Source organism: Acyrthosiphon pisum, chromosome A1 (assembly GCF_005508785.2).
Source record: "Acyrthosiphon pisum isolate AL4f chromosome A1, pea_aphid_22Mar2018_4r6ur, whole genome shotgun sequence".
Lineage (NCBI taxonomy): Eukaryota > Metazoa > Arthropoda > Insecta > Hemiptera > Aphididae > Acyrthosiphon > Acyrthosiphon pisum.
Window position 1 is genome coordinate 36912468 of NC_042494.1, and position 19455 is coordinate 36931922.

At 31.5% G+C, this 19455-nt stretch overlaps 2 protein-coding genes across 5 annotated transcripts in view; one reads left to right on the plus strand and one right to left on the minus strand.

The window, feature by feature from the left end:
- Window positions 1-927: 927 nt before the first annotated feature.
- LOC100165667 lies at window positions 928-5381 on the plus strand. 2 transcript variants are annotated; one of them, XM_001947199.5, is made up of 2 exons: window positions 928-1238; window positions 3387-5381. In XM_001947199.5, the coding sequence occupies exon 2, from the start codon at window positions 3464-3466 to the stop codon at window positions 4898-4900; it is 1437 nt and encodes a 478-aa protein (XP_001947234.1). In that variant the 5' UTR covers window positions 928-1238; window positions 3387-3463; the 3' UTR covers window positions 4901-5381. The 2 variants fall into 2 exon arrangements, with proteins under 2 accessions (XP_001947234.1, XP_016661436.1); XM_016805947.2 differs by lacking the exon at window positions 928-1238 and adding an exon at window positions 2905-3053.
- LOC100163617 (location of vulva defective 1) overlaps window positions 5200-19455 on the minus strand; it is a 56116-nt gene continuing 41860 nt past the window's right edge. For all 3 annotated transcript variants that reach the window (XM_016805946.2, XM_029486987.1, XM_008186690.3), the window contains 3 exons: window positions 10586-10712; window positions 9848-9863; window positions 5200-8093 (listed from right to left, as the gene is read on the minus strand). In XM_016805946.2, the coding sequence (XP_016661435.1) occupies window positions 5576-8093; window positions 9848-9863; window positions 10586-10697 (2646 nt within the window). In that variant the 5' untranslated portion in view covers window positions 10698-10712 and the 3' untranslated portion in view covers window positions 5200-5575. The remainder of the gene's footprint in view (window positions 8094-9847; window positions 9864-10585; window positions 10713-19455) is intronic.

A 19455-nucleotide genomic window follows, 5' to 3' on the forward strand; every position in this document is an offset into this window, starting at 1 on the left:
TTGTTTGTGCCAATTATATGTGCAATCTATTAAATATAATATAGAAAATTATGTTTTTACTTTTTACATCGGATTAGTATTGTCACTTAAACATCTTCGGACGCAATAATCAGTGCAACGTTGGTAAATGTTATCGGTACGCAATTCGTTAACTGCATCAGAGAGAAATGTTGTGCTATGGTGGTGCGTCTTCCGAAAAAGTGTAGGACTTAAGGTGGCAACGGAGGAATAGAATATACGTCGAGTCCCGAGATAATAGATGATTGGGGGGGGGGGGGGCAGTAAAAAAGTGCGAGTGTTTGCAGATGCGGAAGACTAAACGCGACGGGACGCGCAGGGCGACGAGCGTAAAAAAAGACGCGGTCGCGACAATGCACAATATATTATGGATGTGTATTATAAACGACGTCGTGCGGAGACTGTAGAAAGCGGCTCTGCCAGGACCACCGCCGCCGCGACAGAGACGGAAAGTTAGAGAGAGAGAGAGAGAGAGAGAGAGAGAGAGAGAGAAATGGAGTGAGAGAGATAGAGAGAGAGTGAGTGAGTGAGTGTACACACACACACACACAATCGTCATCATCACCGCACAAATGATCCAAACGAGTGAAAACTGTAAAAAGAAGAAAATCGGTTTTTGCATTTAAAAAAAATAAATGATACTTAATAATAATAATAACAACACAAACGGCCATGTGTATGTACTACGGAGAGAACGCGAGCCGAAATAAACAACGGAAGAAAGAGAAAAAATCCTAAGAGGTGGCTTCGGGAAACTTTCCTGTGGTTCTGGTCCGGTGGCCCTCTCGTCCGCGATGTGAGGAGGGGGGGCACGGTCCACGCAATGGTTTTCCACCGCTGGCGGCCAAGGGGGCCCGCCATCTCCGGTCGGCGCCGCCCGGGCGGTTCTCTCCCGCGAGTCGCGATCCCGACGCCCGTTCAGTGACTAATAAAACATCGGACGTGCGTTATTAAACGGCTACTAAGCGATCCGCCGCCGTGGCACTACGCCGACAAACACACACAAACAAACAAACACACACAAACGTGCGCGCGCCGACTCCGCAGGTCGTTTTATGTTAGTGTATGATAGTAATATATTATTATCGGCCGCTCTTGTGTCCGCACCAGTGTCATTGCAAGCCATCTCACCGTCGGGGCCCGACGTGCCGAAACGGACTTCCGCCGCTTCCGGTCCATCGATTTGACTGTCGTTCTTGTTCCCGACCACTGCCGAGAAGGTAAACACTCGCCTGCATAATATTAAAAGTCCGCTGTCACTTTGTATTTTTATTTTTACCGAGTTTGCTTCACGTCAACCATGGTATTGCCGGGAAAACGTTCGTTTCTTGCGCGACCATGTGTTTCGTGGTAGAATACAACATGTGGTTTTTCCACGAATAAACTCGTAAAATGGCCGAACGAACATAATTACATATATGTACATATTATATTTTATCAAAGAGACTTAAACTTATAACAGGCGTTTTGTCAGTTTTTTTTGTCTTACATATTTAGGTATATGTGAATTTATTTTGTTGTTTTAAATACGATAACTATAAGTGAGTTTTCTTTTGTTACAAGTTATGTGGGGTGTAAGATTTAGACTATTCTCATTTCTGGCCCGGATGGCAAACAAAAAAAAATGTCTTACAAAGGTATTGTCATTATATAAAAAAAACAACCCACGGCAATAATTGTTCAATTATTTATCAGTTTTTTCAAAAAACCGTCGGAGGGTTGGGACTTGTTAAAAATGAGATTCTTTAATCAAATGGGCATTAATAATACGTATTTTTCTTAGAGTGGAAAAAGAAAATATATTCAGTAAGAGTAGATATAAATATTATATATACAGTTAAATATAAACTCTAATTTTTTGAAAATTATTTGTAACACAATAAAGTTCCTATTTGTTATTGGACTCATTTTGTATATAATTAAAAATATTTATTCAATAATAAATATCAATTTTTTAGATCACCAACTATATCTAAATCTATGTACGATTGTTTAATTTGATAATTTCTAATAAATTATTATGAAGTTCAAGTTCATTGGTGAATGCCGTTTACAAGGAAAATTCTTTCGTTACGCATTGTTTTGGTTATGTAATCAGCTCGTAATATTTTTTCAGTGCGTTTTTATCATTAAATTAAAAAACAATGATGAACAGATTTTTTATGAACTAAAAATATTAAAAACAAATGTACGAAAATAAAAAAATAAAATAATTATTTAATTATTTTTTTATCGACTTATTTTGGTTTCTTAGAATGACAAAAAGAAAGTTAAATATAAGACAGTTTTTAATTACAAATAATTGACTTATGTACCATTGTACCAATGTATATGTATAAATAATTCACAGTGTTGAATATTTTGAATAATTGAATACGTAGACTATTAGATAAACATTTAACAGTTTGAATAGGATTTTTATTTGTACAATAAAATTACCATCAAATTCTTGTTGGATAGAACATTCATTTGTGAAATCCTAAAGCCTATTGTCATGAAGATTCTATGTGGATACGTGACAGCCAACACTCCCGTTTGATTTTCTACTGTATTGTCCGTTGTTAAATCTACCATCGGAAACGTATGTGCACAAAACAAATTAAATCAAACATAAAAACGAACCCCTCTAATTGGCGTAACCTGGAAATTTCCAGAGTCAACGAGATCGAGAATTCTTTTTCTTTTTTTTTTTGCTGGGAATAAATATGTTACAGTTACAGAAATAGAAAGTACTTTCACCGTTTCCGCGCTTCAATAACCGCGTGAACCCACCAACGAATTTTCATTGCACCGTATCCTTTCTCGAGCAATCCGAATGTTTTCTTGGACAGTGACACGTGGGTCGCGAACAGTACCGGAGTGTTTACCATCAACACAGTTTTATATTTTATATTATATACATCAAAAGTCATAACAAAGTATATTTTTTCAAAAACAAATACTTATATATATATAATTTTTAAATAATTCTATGACCTTACAATAGCTAGTGCATTACAAAATTGTACACAATACAATCACGGACGTACATAAAGGTAATAAATTATGAAGTGTAAACGAAATGTTGAAAATTAGTCACAGGTCATTATAAAATAAAACGAATTTATGAAAGTGAAATGATTAAAAAGTAATTTAGTTGTACCCAGTCATTAGCATCGTAATTGTGAATGATGATATGGAAAGTAGAAATGTTTTTTTACACATAGGTACCTATACTAGTAAGTTACTAGTAGGTACACTTAAAATATTTTGACGGCTATCATTTGACATAAACAAAGTTACTTTCAATAAATATACTTATAATTGTAATTTCCATATTATAATTTAGATATATTTAATTTAACGCATTTATTTATTTAATTTTGCAGAACATAGCTAAAGGATTGGTTTCAAAGGATGTCAACAATCTTTCATCATATACCGGTGTAATAAAAACAAGTTTACAATGTACATTTGGGTTGTTGCCGTATTGCCGGTGATCTTAGTGTCAGCCAATACAGAATCACGGTCTTATAATTCAGCGCCAAACACACAAACTAATTATATAATTACATCGAAGCCATTCACCGTTAGAGATGATGCAAACGCAGGGACAATAAAATGGAGACGTGACACGATAACCGGAGCTTCACTTATCGGAGCATCAGATCCGGCTAAAATGAAATATTCAATAGAGTGTACGGATAACAACGAGTGCGCAGGGATTGAGCTGGGAGGATCTGACGCCACCTTCAAACCGTACACCCAGGATGAATTAAACCGAATACTTAAGCGTTACGGTGAAGCAGACAGTGAGTCCGAATCGTCGGACAAGATATTATCGTACGAAGATAGCGGCAATCAAGATAAATCCAAGGCATCGTGGAATTTAGTAGATCCACAACAGAGTTCGAAAAACCCATACGATGATCGACGTGGGTGGGTCACATTGGAACCAATGGCTTGGTCATCGTCGCACATCCAGAAATGGGAACCAAACAATCGCCCAACGTGGCCGCCACCACCCCAAGACCACACACAAGCCAGCTATTCTCCATGGGCCAGTAACAGGCCTATACAACGACCCAGTAATAATTACCATCAGCCACAACAACAGCAATCTGAATGGACCACTGAGCGCCCTTGGATTCGACCAACTTACGACTATTCTTCCAAGCCATCACAAGCGTCTAATTATCAAAAACCATCGGCACCTCATAACTCGCAGAACTTTTATGGATGGAACAATGCAGAGCAAGATATAATTACGGATGGCAAACCTGGACAATTTCCTGCCGACGCTTATCACAAACCGTGGAACGGTGACTATGGGCAGACATCTTATGGTGGCCCGAGACCCACAGAAGCCGAAGGGGATGGACAATGGGTACTTTTATCCAGCACTAAAGGTTATTCTATCCCACATCGACCTAATAGAAGCTTACAAGGAAGGTCGATATCCATTGACACGGTTAATAGACCGGTTGAAACTGTAAGTAGATCAGATGAAATGACTGGTCGATCAGCGGATACGGTAAGCCGACCAATATCGTCCAAGAGAACTGTACGATTAATGGTTTTGCCACCTGATAAAGATTCAAAAAATGTAACTACATCGCACAATGGCATGATCGAGGTGGATGTTTCAAGGAAATCAGTGGATCAAGAACAAAGGGAGTTTGCAGCTAGAGCACTTAAGGAAAACGAAAATGATGTGCAAGTGTTTTCCGACAGATCAGCCAAGTCCAACGACGAACGAAGAGCGATGTTGGCCGCAGTAGGCGCTGGAATGCTACCAGCTGCTACTATGGCAATGTTCCTGCCAATGATGGTTAACAGAAAACGCAGGGATCTCACGACTAGACCAGAAGTAGTACTGCATCATCACGTATATCCTAGATAATTATTGACTCTAAATTACTTGTAATTTCTTTTCTTTAATCGTCACCTTTTTGCGTTCCGCTCAATGTTTATTTGATGTCGTTGCCAATACCTTTAATACCTTTTGAGCACTGTTATGTAACTACACGATAACTAATTATTTATTTATTTAATGTAATAGTTTTAATTCAGTTGTATTTTATTAATTTATTAAGTGCTTGCATACTGTATATTGTAATTTGATACGCAGTATCACATTTTATTTTATATTAAGTAAATATGTTGGGTAAAAGTGAAATAAAAATAAACACATTGTATTTATTCGATAAATAAAACACTGTATATTGTTACGTATAAAAAAATATAAAATTTAAATTAATATTTACATAGACAGGTACATATTATGTGCTATACAATAGTAGCAATGTACCAATCACTTAAGCTTACAATATGTATTTAATACATTTAATACAAATACATATTATTTTATTTTCTCTCAAAAACATATTACAAATCAATTCAATTTACAATATGTTTGTAGATCCCAAAACTTGATCCTAAAAAAAACCCATAGATCGTTGTATGGACATTTTTTAGCTAAAGTTTTTAGTCTTGAAAATATTATAAGAGAAATTCCCCAGTTCATTGTACATTCCCATCATATCACCAAACTTATTTTAACTCCACTTAAAAGTAACTAATTTGAATAAATCCTATGTCTAATTGATCTTCGTTGTCGTTTCTCATCGGATACATTTGAATCTGGTTTGACATTTTTTTCCTGTTTGTTCTCTGACTGTTGTCTATCGTTTGACTTTTGTAGATTCCTAACCATGTGTGTCATTTTTCTCTGAATAGCATTTACATATTGTGTGAAACTAGCTGCTGTGTTTTTTAGGATTTCAATTCCCATTTTCAGTTTGACTTCAGCTACTCTTCTTAAAAGATCTATTAATGAAAATTGGTTGTTATTCACAGTAGGTAATTCTGACGAGTCAGGTATTTTGGTTGACACTGTTGACGTAGATGTTGTTGTAGAAGAAGTGATATCATCAGTTGTTTGATTTTCCGTACTCTTATCGACAGTTTTTTCGGTAGGCTTTACTGTAGTTTCATCTGGTAATTGGGCATCAATTTCATTATGTTCGTCTACTTGACGCCTTATTCTTAAACTTCGAGGTCCGTGTTCCATCTTCATAGTTTGGTGTACATTAACAGATATTTGTTCAGGGTTCACACTTTGTTCATAAAATTTTGGAATACCCTGTAATGCAGAAAACGTTGGATCTGATGATGCCGCGGTAGAACTTTCTTTTTCATCTGTTCGGTGATTCTCAAAATTATAATTTACAGCTACAGTTTCTTCTTTAGGTACATCTTGAACATATCCTGGATACTTTGATACTTCAAAAGAAGGTTGATCTTCTTTATACACTCCTTTCACCTGTGAAGTACTCTGATACTTAGGTTGATCGTAAGCGTTGGACGAATCAAACTTGAGTTCATCATAATGGTGATTTTGGTAAGTATCATCTTGGCTGTCTTGTGTTTGTTCAAATGCTGGTCCTTCAGATGCATCTAAAGGAGTATATGGTACCTTATCCTGAGTAGCACTTACGTCAATTGTTGAATACTTCGATGCATCTGGAGCCGAATATTTATTAGTGTCGGGGGCTGAATATTTAGTACTTTCAACAACTGCATATTTGGTTCCGTCGTGTGTAGAATATTTAGTTGTATCGGCTGCTGCAACATATTTAGTTACATCATGAGCAGAATATTTATTGGTGTCATGGGAATTGTATTTTGGTACATCATGAACGGCAGGGTATTCAGATAGTTGATAAGATGACTTGTACTTAGGAACTGCGTCAGGACGTTCTCTACCATACGGATTATGACCATAAGACATTCCAGATAGCACTTGACCAAACACTTGTTCTTCTGGCTGTGAGTTGTCAGTTTCAGGAGGAACATAACCAGGACCATGCCCATGACTATGACCATGTACGTGAGAATCAGTGCGTCTTAATGGTACCAAAGGTATAGCAGCTCCTCCTAATGGCGAATATAAGAGTAATCCTGCTAAACCAGCAGTCAACATCAAGCCAACTAAACCGACTCCCACATTGGGCATAACTTCACGAGCCAAATAATTATATATTCGAGTCGATAATGGTCGACCTGGAGTTATTTTAGTACTCTGTTCATCGATTTTACTTTGAGCGTCATCATTAGAAACTTTAACTGGCTTACGCTTATTCTTGTTCTTCTTCTTTTTTTTCTTTTTTAATGAAGTATTTTGTGTAGTAGAATTACTCGATTCTGTGAATTTATCTGCAATTTCTGTTACATTTAGATTTGAAACTGTTGTAGAAGAAGATGATGTAGTAATAGTAACCGTGGGCGCAGTAGTAGAAGACACTGACATTGTGTTATTTAAAGGCTTGGAAATAACAACGGCTGTAGAAGTTATTTTTGTTGTTAAAGGTTTTTCTGTTTTTTTTGTATTATTTGCTGAGGGTCTCTGTCTAGGTGGTACATGAGGAAATGTGACAACAGGAGTTCCAAATCTCGTATTATTGTCCAGGGGTGGTAATTCAGGAAGAGGAGTGGTTACTTCTTCAACTTTATCTTTAACTGTAGTTGTAGTAGGTATTTTTCCAACAATGACTGGCGTTTTATTTTTAAACTTTGAATCTTGTAACTTGATCGGGGATTCAGTGACTGTAGTAGAATGAGCTGTAGTCATTTTTTCAGTTGTAGGCTTCCTTTTTCTTGTAGTGCTTGTTTCATACGACTGTAAAAGTGAAGAAGTAGTTGCATCAGCTGGTTTAGGTACTTTTTTAATTGTGGCCATATTTAATGGTGCTGGTGAAGATTCGCCACCCAATAGAATCCAAGTTGACAAATCTCCTGTTGGTCTTGTGGATCCATCTGATGATATTTTGTAATTGTATGGGCCTACAGCATGTACATCTTCATCAGTTAGTACAGGCACCGCTTCTCCTTTTAAAGGTGATTCATTTTTTTGAACTGTTCTAACTTCTGAAGATACAACTATACTGCTAGATGTCGATGTTTGAAGAAGTTGATCACTAACTGACTTCACAGAATCATCCATCAGCGGTGGCTTAGTAGTATGGGCCCGAGCATCCCCTGCATTGATAGCTGTCTCTGCAAACACAACGATTGGCGTTGCCACAGCATCTTTCCTATAAAAATCAATATAGTATTTAGTTTATTTAAATATAATATGTTAAATTATTTAGGATTTTGATGAAAAAAGTCAGATTAAAATATTATGATTCTATTTTATTTATCTAGTTATACCGTACAAAAATATATTATACGCATAAATTATTATAAATTATCCTAAAACGTATAATTTTATCATATTAATTTGTACAAAAATATCATAATAACGACGTCACAGCCTGGAAATTAAAACTAACTTTTAATAATAAATTAAAATAATATAATTTATAAAAGAAACGTAAATACAGTTAATTAAGATATACACCCGTGATCGCTGAACTCACGAATGAGGAAAAGGAAATAAGTGTAATGAACAATATTAAAATAATTTAAAAGAAACTAATTAATCAAATACTTTACACAGTGAAAATAATATTAGTAATAATATGGCTGATGGTAATTATTTATATTGTCAAAGCGTTGGTCAAGTTGGTTTATATTAAACGTATTCATGAGTTGACGACCAAACCATATTCTTGGCAATATCCAAGGAAACAAAAATGATATAACACCTAGACCACTGGTCAGAATAATAGACATGGGTGGAAAAATAATCGACCAAAAAGTTATCATCAATGGCCCAATAAAATTAAGTGAAGTGAACAAGTATATTAAATCGTCTAAAAATTGTATAAAACCAGAACTAGTTGGAGAAGTTGAAGTCGTTATTAACTCAGAACACACTTTTGGAGCACTGCCACCCGCCCGGCACTGCGCTACGTCCGCTGGTGTTAGCGTCCCCACACCTCCCCCTCCACCACCATTTTCCACAGTTCCACCAGCTACTGCAGCAGCTGCTGCCCCTCCAGCAATTCCAGCTACCCCGGCTCCTGCCCCTATTGCAGCACCTATGATTCCAGCTGCGCCACCAACCGCTGCCGCACTGGCCACACCAGAACCACCTGCACCCACCGGGTCTTGTTCCACCATAGGATCACTTAACGGAGGTTCTACGGCCGTATCTATATCTTCCAATATAACTATTGTTGGTGGCGGGTTCCCATCAGTTAATGGTGCTTGAGTGACGGATATAGGAGTTACAAAAGTTGGACCTTGGTATTCTATTGGCGTTATAAATGTAGGGGCTTGTAGTTCAATAGGGGTTATAAATGTTGGTGATTGGTCGTTAATAATAACTGGGATATTGTAATTGGGTTGATAATAGTTGGATGAGATGTAAGGTGGACGAGCAGTGGATGTTTTACCATTGCTATTGGGAAAAATCAGGGGCGTTTCTTGCCAATTTTTATACGGGTCTTGGGTAGAAGTTTGATATATAGATCCAGATATAGAGTCAGAAGAAGATAAATCATACCTTACTGGTTTTGGTTTTGGAATTTTCGAATAAATTTGTACAGGCAAATATTGAGTTTCGGGTTCATGCTTATATGACGAGTGCTCCCCAATATTATGCATAAGAATAATTGAATCTAATGAATCAGCACGGACTGGGTTTTGGAGGTTATTAATAGAGTAATTGATAAAGTTTTCTACTAGCCGACTATCTGATGATTTAGTTAAATTTCGTTTTTTTCTTTTAGTTGAATTTAAAAGGAATTGGAAAAAAGGTCTTAATGACGGATCGGGTTCAGCGTAACGGGTGTCTTCTTTTTTGTTTATGGCATTCGATGCGTATTGGTTTTTAGACGTGCTCAAGTAGCTTTCCACAAATTCCAAAGACCTCGGAGTGGCCGTAGTAAAAGCTGTATACCTGTTAACAAGATCATCTGTAACATACAAAAATAAAACAGCATTACAAATTGAAATTAATGTTTGATCGTTTATATTGTGGAACAAAATGTTAGCGGAATATAATGTGATTAAAAAACATGATTAAATCAAAATTTAATATTTAAGTTATAAATGTTTTATGATTATACTGATATATTAATACTAAAAATAATATAAGATTTCATAAGTATTCAATTTGATATTAAGTATCTATGTATAAATGTTTAGCCTAATATCATTCTACCAAGTGCGACGGCGTTATGAATAGGCAACACATATAACATGAACGCGTGCTATGTCATTACATTGTCAGGCACTAAATCTGAATCTTATGTTTTATCATCATAATTTCAATTAATTAATTTTGGGAATTTTTTTACAATAACATTTTTTTTTTTAACAAAAAAAGTATTATTATTATAAATTATTACATTATGATTTGTATAATGTATTGTAAAATTAAAAATGTTTAAAAATATCATAAAGCCATTTGAAACAACGTATATTGTATTTTATGCTATCGAAAAATATTACAACATTTAATCGCTTCTTAAATATATTAACATGTTGTTGATAAACGTTAAAAAAAATTTTTTTATCGAAATCTTATTTTATTTTTATACATTTAGATTGTAATATATCAGTTGTTTATCGAGATATTAAATTCCACGTACATTTGTGGTCCACACGTAATGTATATATATATATTTAATTTCACCTTTTAATGTGCTGCTAACTGTGCTTGGCTCTTGTGGTCTCCCGAAAACATTAACTACGTCACACACGAATACGATCGATAACAAAACCAACCGACGGTTGATTCTTCTCATTTTAATACCACAGATCTGAAAAAAAAAATAATGTCAGTGAATTGTGGACACAATTGTATCATAAACGTATTTTTTTACATTTCTATTCAACGATTTTATGTATGAATTCATATAGAAATTAGACACATATATTATATATTAAGGATAATGTTTAATTTATGTTGTATATATTATTAGGGTGAGAGGATGACTTTTTCTCTCAAGACTCTTACCGTCAATAAATTACTATTACCATATTTAAAAAAAAAAAATTAAATGTTGTGTGATAAAAATTATATTTTAAATAAACTTCATATTCATGGATATTAATCTAATATAATAAAATATAAATTCATCACAATTTACGACCCTTATATGGGTATTAATACTATATATTGTATTGTTTATATTATTAGTTAAATTTTATCTACACTGGGCTCTTAATACATTATACACTTTAAACGATAACACGAATTTTAAATAAAAAAACAATTTGTGAATAAAATGACATAACTTGGTTTAATTATTATTTAAGTGATAGATATAGATTAAAAATGTAATAGATAAAAAGTGAAAATGTTATACATACATATCATAACTACACAAGCTGGTGCCAAAGAACAATATGAAGTATGTATCTAATATAATTCGTTAATAGCACTAAGTAAATTAAAATAACAAGAATTTTGTGTAATAAATGATAAATTTAGAGATGAGAGAAGGAATTGTCCAATTAGCTATCGACGCACAATAACGGCGAAGAGGTTTCTTATCTTCACAATGAGTTCAGTTCGAGAAATAAGGAATAGAACAGTCAACATATTCTTGTGTAGGACGAGAGAATAAGAATTTGAAAATGATCTTGAGTTGGTTTTTTTGTTCAGTAAGTTATTCATGATATTAAAAATAAAGTAGATAAATTTACGTTTTTAAAGTCTACATTTTTTTAGTTACACCCAAGGTGTATTGATAAGGTGTCGTCACTTGCTTGAAAACTTGATTGAAAATTTTACTACAGATAGTCGTCACCACCGGGAGCGCTATATGTCCTAAAGAGGGCGAAAAACGAACACTTTAGTACACCAAAGCCATAGAAAATTTAATATATGTTATGATTAGCGGAATAAAATTCAAAATTTTTCATTGCATAATGACTTCTATGCTTTAAATTATTTGTATAAATGTATTTAAATACTTTCTTTTTATCAAATACAACTATTAATATTATTAAATATAATTAACTAAATTAACTAAATTGTCATTTTTAAATTTCCTACTACAAAAAAAATATAATATGAAAAATGTAAGAGTTAATTCATAATACTAGTTCTAGTATTATACTAGTATTCATATTACCCAGTCTTGGGTAGTATTCCGAATACTTTTAGAATACTATTTCCAAAAGTATTTTTCGATGTATTCTAAATACCTTTGAAACTATTCTAAATACTTTGTTGGGAATACTTTAAAAGTATGAAAATTAAATTGTTTGATTTGCATGTTATTCCCTTGCATTTGATTTAAAACAAAAATACAACATTTATATTTTTAGAGCTGGAAATTTTGAGTCAATAATATCTATTAATATCATACAATATCAAAATTATAACTGGTATCGTTTCATATATTTATCAAAAATATTTTTATGTATTCAGAATACTTTTATATTATTCCAAATACTTTATTCGGAATATTATATTTATCAAGTATTCGAATACGTATTCGGAATACTATTTTTCATAAGTATTCGAGTATTAATTCCAAATACTTTTCAAAAGTATTTTACCCAAGACTGATATTACCTATGTGTTTCCAAAATGCATATATTTTTAATATCTTTTTATAAGCATTTATTACACAGTTGTACCTATCACCATTGATTTTATAATATATTCATAGTATTTATAGTATATTATAAAATCAATGATATTACCTATATATTATATTATATTATATATTAACTGAGATCCTGAGGATAGAAACATATCTATATGCTAAATGGTTGATAGACTTATATGGTCATCCTAGATCAGTGCTTATTTTCTTTAGACTTTAAGCGTTTATGGAAAGAGTTTAAATACTTAAATTTTAATACTAAATTTTAATTTTATTTCTCAAAAGTATATTAAAAAATTAATTTACTATACACTTTAATAATTTATCTGTGTAAAATAGTATATGTAATTTTAGTATATACCTAATTTAGAAAAAACAATTAATAATTTTGATTAATCTTGACAGTATTACATTAAATTTAGAGAGCCTCATGTCAAACAAATTTGAGAAGCACTGTACTAGATTATACTGTAAAATATCTAAATATATATAACTGTCTGTTCCGGTAAAAGATCATGTTTGTAATGTTGCATTTGAACTTAAAAACTTCATATACATTTTTCTAACATAATTTGTAGTTATTGAAGAAATATATAAACAACATTTTTGACAAAGGTTGGTTGCTCAATACACAGTGAAATATTAACCAAATATATCATAACGCATTATGTCAAGACAATAATGATATTCACAAGAAAAAATTTGCAAGTTGCTAAAAACAAGGAAACACCAAAAAAACTAAATAATTTTTCAAAATTAGTTTGAAGCTTATAAGATAACTATTATTGAATAATATTATAACATAAATATTAAATACTATACCTAATCATATAATAAAATATGCAAAATATTTTAAACATGTTTTTAGAGTTTTTATGAGCACTAGAAAATAATACTCCACTCTACCAGACCACAATTAAAATTAAGAGCAGAACCATAATAGTTTGAATTTAATTTAAAGATTTTAAGAAGGATGCAAATATCCAAAGAAGTGACTTAATTATACATAATTTTTTATAATTGATGTCTACTCAATAAAAAATATTGCAAATGATTAAAATGCAAATGTAATGTATAATTACAGGCTCCAATTTATTATGCCAACTTGGTTAAAAAAAAACTTTTTATTATTCAATGTTTTTGTAAATACTAATTTCAATTTAAAAAAAAAAATAGCATTTTAATTATTAATTTTTAAGACATTTTGCATTTAACAGTATGAAAACACAAGCCTTCATAGGACAGGAAGCGCGTTCTGGTGACTATAGAACTGTAGTAATATTTTCAATCAAGAGTGTATACGTATTATAGGGGTCCAGAGTGACGACACCTTATCAATACACCTTGGTGTAAACCACAGGGATATTAGGTACCTACCTATTAAGAAGTTATATTATATTTTAAGCAATAGTCACGTCTAAAGTTTTCAAAATTAAAAATATTAAAGTTAACGATAGTACTGTAATCTAGCTCGATTCAGATACGTATTTTATATTTTTTCTATATATTTTATTATATAGATATTATTATATATATATTTTTTTTTATCATTATCTATAATATATTACAACATCTTATCATATAATAATTAGATTAAATTTAAAGTACCTAGTTTAAAATTCAAACTGTTATTTCTTATACAAATATACAATTAAAAATTAAAAAAAAAAATATAGGATGATCATAATTATTGTTAATAAATATAACATCATAGTTTAATAATAACATAGTAAGTATACTCTGATTCTATTTTATTCGACTTGCTAATGTGTTTACCGTAAAATTGGGTTATTAGGACAGATAAAATAATATTAAATTACTATTTTCACGGATATTACTCACATGCGTTATCTGATAAATTGTTTTTTTTTTCTGTTTGAATTGTGTTTTGATTGGTTTTATAAAATAGTTATTATATTATATTGATATACCCCTCTTATAATGACAAATACCTAACGTCGTTCAAAAATATATTTTACCATATTTTCATCGTAATTTTTAATTAATTTAATTATTTTTCGTTTTATAGATTCGTTTAATAATTTATTTGTATGTATCGTAGTTATATCTACATATTATTTTAAGGAAGCACTAGAAATTTTTAGTAAGTATTAGTATTTAGTTTTTAATACCAGTGTGATTAGTGTCAATTTTGTTTGAAACTGACATAAATATAATTGTTTTAAAAACCATTAAATCGACATTTTTATTAATTAAAAATCAAAAATTTTTTTGAACAAAAATGTAATAATGTAAGACATTGATTTACACAATATCCTAGTACGGACAATAAAGTAAATTGTATTATTTTTAGTTTTAACTATTCATCCGCATAGGTACCTATTACTTATCTGACGCATGGCTAATGGGCATTGTAATATTTATAGAAACGCATAAATTAAGTTTAAAAAACATATTGTGATAAGTTTAGGGTATGCCTAATTTATCGAGTGAAGTGAAGGTACAGGTGATTTGTACAAGTAAACTGTGAAATAAAGAATTATAATTGTTTTATAGTTTTTTACAATACTATTATACAATACAATAGATACTTTTTTACAATTCATGAATTGATAATTTTCTAGAAAAATAAATTTTAAATAAATTATACCTACGTAAAATATATCAGATTTGTCTCAAGAACCTTGTAATTGATAATATGGCTATATGTAAATTACACAATTGTTTCGTTTCAATCGATTGATGATAAATATATAGGTTATAGCCTTATGGCAGTTATGGGTAAGTGTGTTTTATTTGTTTGAATAGAATGATTGGCGTGCCACGCGTATTAGGAACTCAGAAACGTTATGTATCTCGTAAAATAACGTTTTGCTGCATAAATAATACAAGACTTCTTGAATCGAGAATATTGACAAATTGATCATTTTTTTTACCACCACAACAACCGCTATAATAGTATAGTATCGCATGTTTGAGTGTGTGTACATTTTACAGGTCCTGCTGACCATCTAATGTGTCGGTAATAACATAACTATCATTGAACATCAAACCCATTAGTATATAATAAACGAGTGATTTTTTTTTTGAGAGGGGGTGTCCAGGTGAGGTGGAGCGTTTCAAAGGCATACTCCAACAATAAGACCGCACTTCGGTGTGACGTTTTCACGTGGTTAGCCGCCTAAAGAAATTAACAGTTACAACGAAGAGCTACCGTTCACTCAATGATGATCGTAATAATAATAAACATAATAATAATAATAATAATAATAACAATAATAATAATAACCTATCTAAATTGTTTGGTTATTGTTGTTGTCGCGCGGTCGTGACAGAAATATGAAGGACCGTTAGACATTATAACCACAATGTGTCCACATAAATATATAGGTACACATTACACGGCTGACTCTCCGGGGTAGATGGTTCAAACTTCAAAATGTTCAAACTATACGTTGATTTGATGAATATTATTGTGTTTCTACGCATACCTATATGAAAAATATGATGAAAACATTTGGATGCCATGTAATATGTTTAAGTCCGTTGTTTGTTTCAAAAATCAGAGAGTGAAGAGTAAACCATGATATCCCCGCGACTGAATGATACCATTAATTATAGATGCTGATATATACAATGTACAATAATTATTGGTACTTATGATTAGTATATATTATTATGTAGTTGTGGGTAAACAATCATACGTTGGACGTTATGGCTCGGATTAATCAAACTAATATATTATAATATAATAGTATATAAACGAATCAAGCATAACAATAAGTTATGTTTTGAGTTTTATAATTTAATAGGAGCTGAATGATCGGAATAGAAGACGTTTGAAAATAATAATCAAAACGATTTTCTTGAGAAAGTAAAATCAAAGCAATATCAATTAACGTTGGTACATATCTATTTAAACTTGCATATTTTCTAAATTGATCTATCTCAATTTTTTTATTATCGGTCGATAATTATGTATTATTGTTTTTTATTGGTTCATCTGAGATTTACTTAATTTGCATTTCCGAGGTAAAATGTTTTTTATTCTTATAATTAGATAATTTTGAACTAATAACCTGTTTTTATTGGCCCTTCCGTGTGAGTTGAAGTGCCTACCTACTATTGTAACGCAATTAGGACATTTTCATCAAATTATTTTGGAACGAGGTACATCATTAATTTTATTATTATTATCATTATAACTTATCCAGGACAGGTGTGTCTGATTTATGATTTTCATCATAGCATATATTTTTAGAATTAGTTTAAATAAAAAGGTTCGTCTGAATTCGTCTGGATGATTACACCAATTTCTTCATTTTACGGATTAACAACTTGTTATACGGTCGATAGAACTATATAAGGCACCTGTATTGAATCGTTACAAGGTTATAAGCTTGTGGTAGGGCATAGTAATACTATTATTATGTATTAATATGAATGATATTCATTTGCTTTTCACTGGGCTTTATTTACGCGGGTACCTAACCTACGCGTTATTCTTACACGACGCTGTGGTGAGTACCTAATATAAATATATTACCGTTATTATAAACAGTTCATGTGTGCGTATGTGTATGAAAAGTTTGGATAATTTTAAATATTTATGAAGTAAATATATTAATTCTCGGTTAGGAAGAATAATATTCTTACTAAGTTGCTATGCGCTTTTCGTTTTGTCTATAACAGTTAATGTGTGTCATAAAAAAATACCAATAAAAACGTCTATGGTCTATCCAAAAAATTCATTGTTCAACAATGATGTACATTGTAGATTATTTAAATATAAATTTCAATTTGTGAGCATTGACAATTTTAGCTAAACAGTATATTAAATATCACCATAATATTATTATCAAATTAAACAACTGTGGCAGATTTATAGTACTTATACAGTATACTACCGCTATTTACATATAGGTATAGTATTATAGTTAATGCACAGTACCTAGTATATATATGTAAATAATTTTTAAACTCAAGTTATTGCGTTGCTTCTAAAAGGAGTCGTTTCTCTTAACTTTGTATTATTACGTGCCCACTAAGTATTTTATGTTCTTAATTGAACGAGATATTTTATATTTTAAATCGGTATGACTATAATACGTTACGCATTTAAAAGAACCGTTAGGAATTTTAAACTTTTTAGTCATTGGAGGGTTATGACTTATGAATGATAAACGAACCATTTATCATTATTCAGTAATTTTAAATACATATAAGACACAGGATAGTTGATTTATATACCGCATTTCACAGTAAATATATTTACGGTTATATTATTATACGTTTAAATGATATTAATTTTTAAGCCGTAGCCGTTTAATTTATTATCGTTCCGTCTTATACTCATAATATGAGTCATAGGTAGGTATTTAGTTGCATATTTTATAAACTAGTGACTTTATACTTCAACCTAATTGTATATTACCTACATGGCTACATCGTATTTACTATATAATTAATATATTTTGTTAAATAATTGTTTGAAATCGACTTGAGTTCCAAATAATGATGATTTGTTAAAGTTAACGTCAAGTATACCATTCATGCATATGAAGGTATGTCATAATATTATTATGTACATATATAGGTTAGGTACCCATTGAACTATACATGTGATATACGTGTACCTTAGTACCTGGGTATTTCAACGATCAGTATCATGCTAAAGTTTACCAATGACCTAAAGATTTGCATGTATATACATATATAATTAATTTCGACAAGATCTCTGAATACATTCTAAGTCACGCGTTTGCTACTTTTCGTTATAATATTTTTTTTTTTAGGATAATATTTATATGAGTGGAGAAAGGCGAAAGCTGAAATAAATCAACAGACATATACCTGATATGTAACATAATATATATTATAATGTATAGTGTATATAGTTGTTGTTTAATAGGTACCTACCTATATCTAAATTTTGTGAATATTATATAATTAGGTATATTATATTATTACACATGTCATATTTATTTTCAACCAAAAAATTTAAATGAATTTGATTTTTTACAATCTTCAAAAATAATATAATTTTAACACATTACATAGGTAAATGAAATGTTATAAAGGTGGTATTTGTTTAATAATGTTCATGTATCAATTCATAAGTTACATAATTTAATAAAATTTAAGTTCTCTTTATTTCAGGTTCAGCAAGTTCGATAGGATATTAAAAAAAATATAGCATACGATTATTAAGTATATAGGTATTATATTATACATTTGTACTACTCCAACACAGTATAGGTACAAATATATACACAGTTGACTGTGTACTGACTTTTATACCACATGTGTATATTGGTACCTATATAATATATATACAAAAGACTGGTTCGATTGCAGTTATAACAGACATTATATACGATATGCATATATAGGTACACGTACACCCACACCCACACACACACTCGATATTGACACAATGACACGACAATCTGCGATATTATATATCCATGCGTGTAACGTCTTACACGTAACATAATTCCTATATTTTGGTCGTTGTGCCGTGATGGCTGTATTATGTATTACGAAAAATATGTACAGTTATTTTTCGTGCGTGGCACGTTGGACATCACGTACGATTGCCGTGTTGTCCAATTAAAACGAAATTCTAAGCAAAACAATGTTAATAATGGTTATGTAAATCAAATAAAATCAAATATAACCATCTGCGTAATTTCGCAGATCTGGCCAAGAGTAATTTTTGGAAGTTCCTCGTAAAAAATCAATTTCCCGTATATGCATAAAAAACAACTTCTTAAAATTAGTTTTGAGTAAATTTAAATTCACGGGTCTGACTACTGCCTAAGTGGCTAGAATCGTAAACACAAAATGAATATTATAATATACCGTTGAGTCAAATCCACTTAGTTGATCTTGGGTACGTAACACGTCACAAACCGGACTATTCGCACGCGCGCGTTAAAGTCTCTGGCCAGGAAAAAAAAAATTAGATAAAGACAGACAT

What these genes read in the sequence shown, in the direction of transcription:
- LOC100165667 (XM_001947199.5), top strand. Translation starts at nt 3,464, where the DNA reads ATGTACATTTGGGTTGTTGCCGTATTGCCGGTGATCTTAGTGTCAGCC.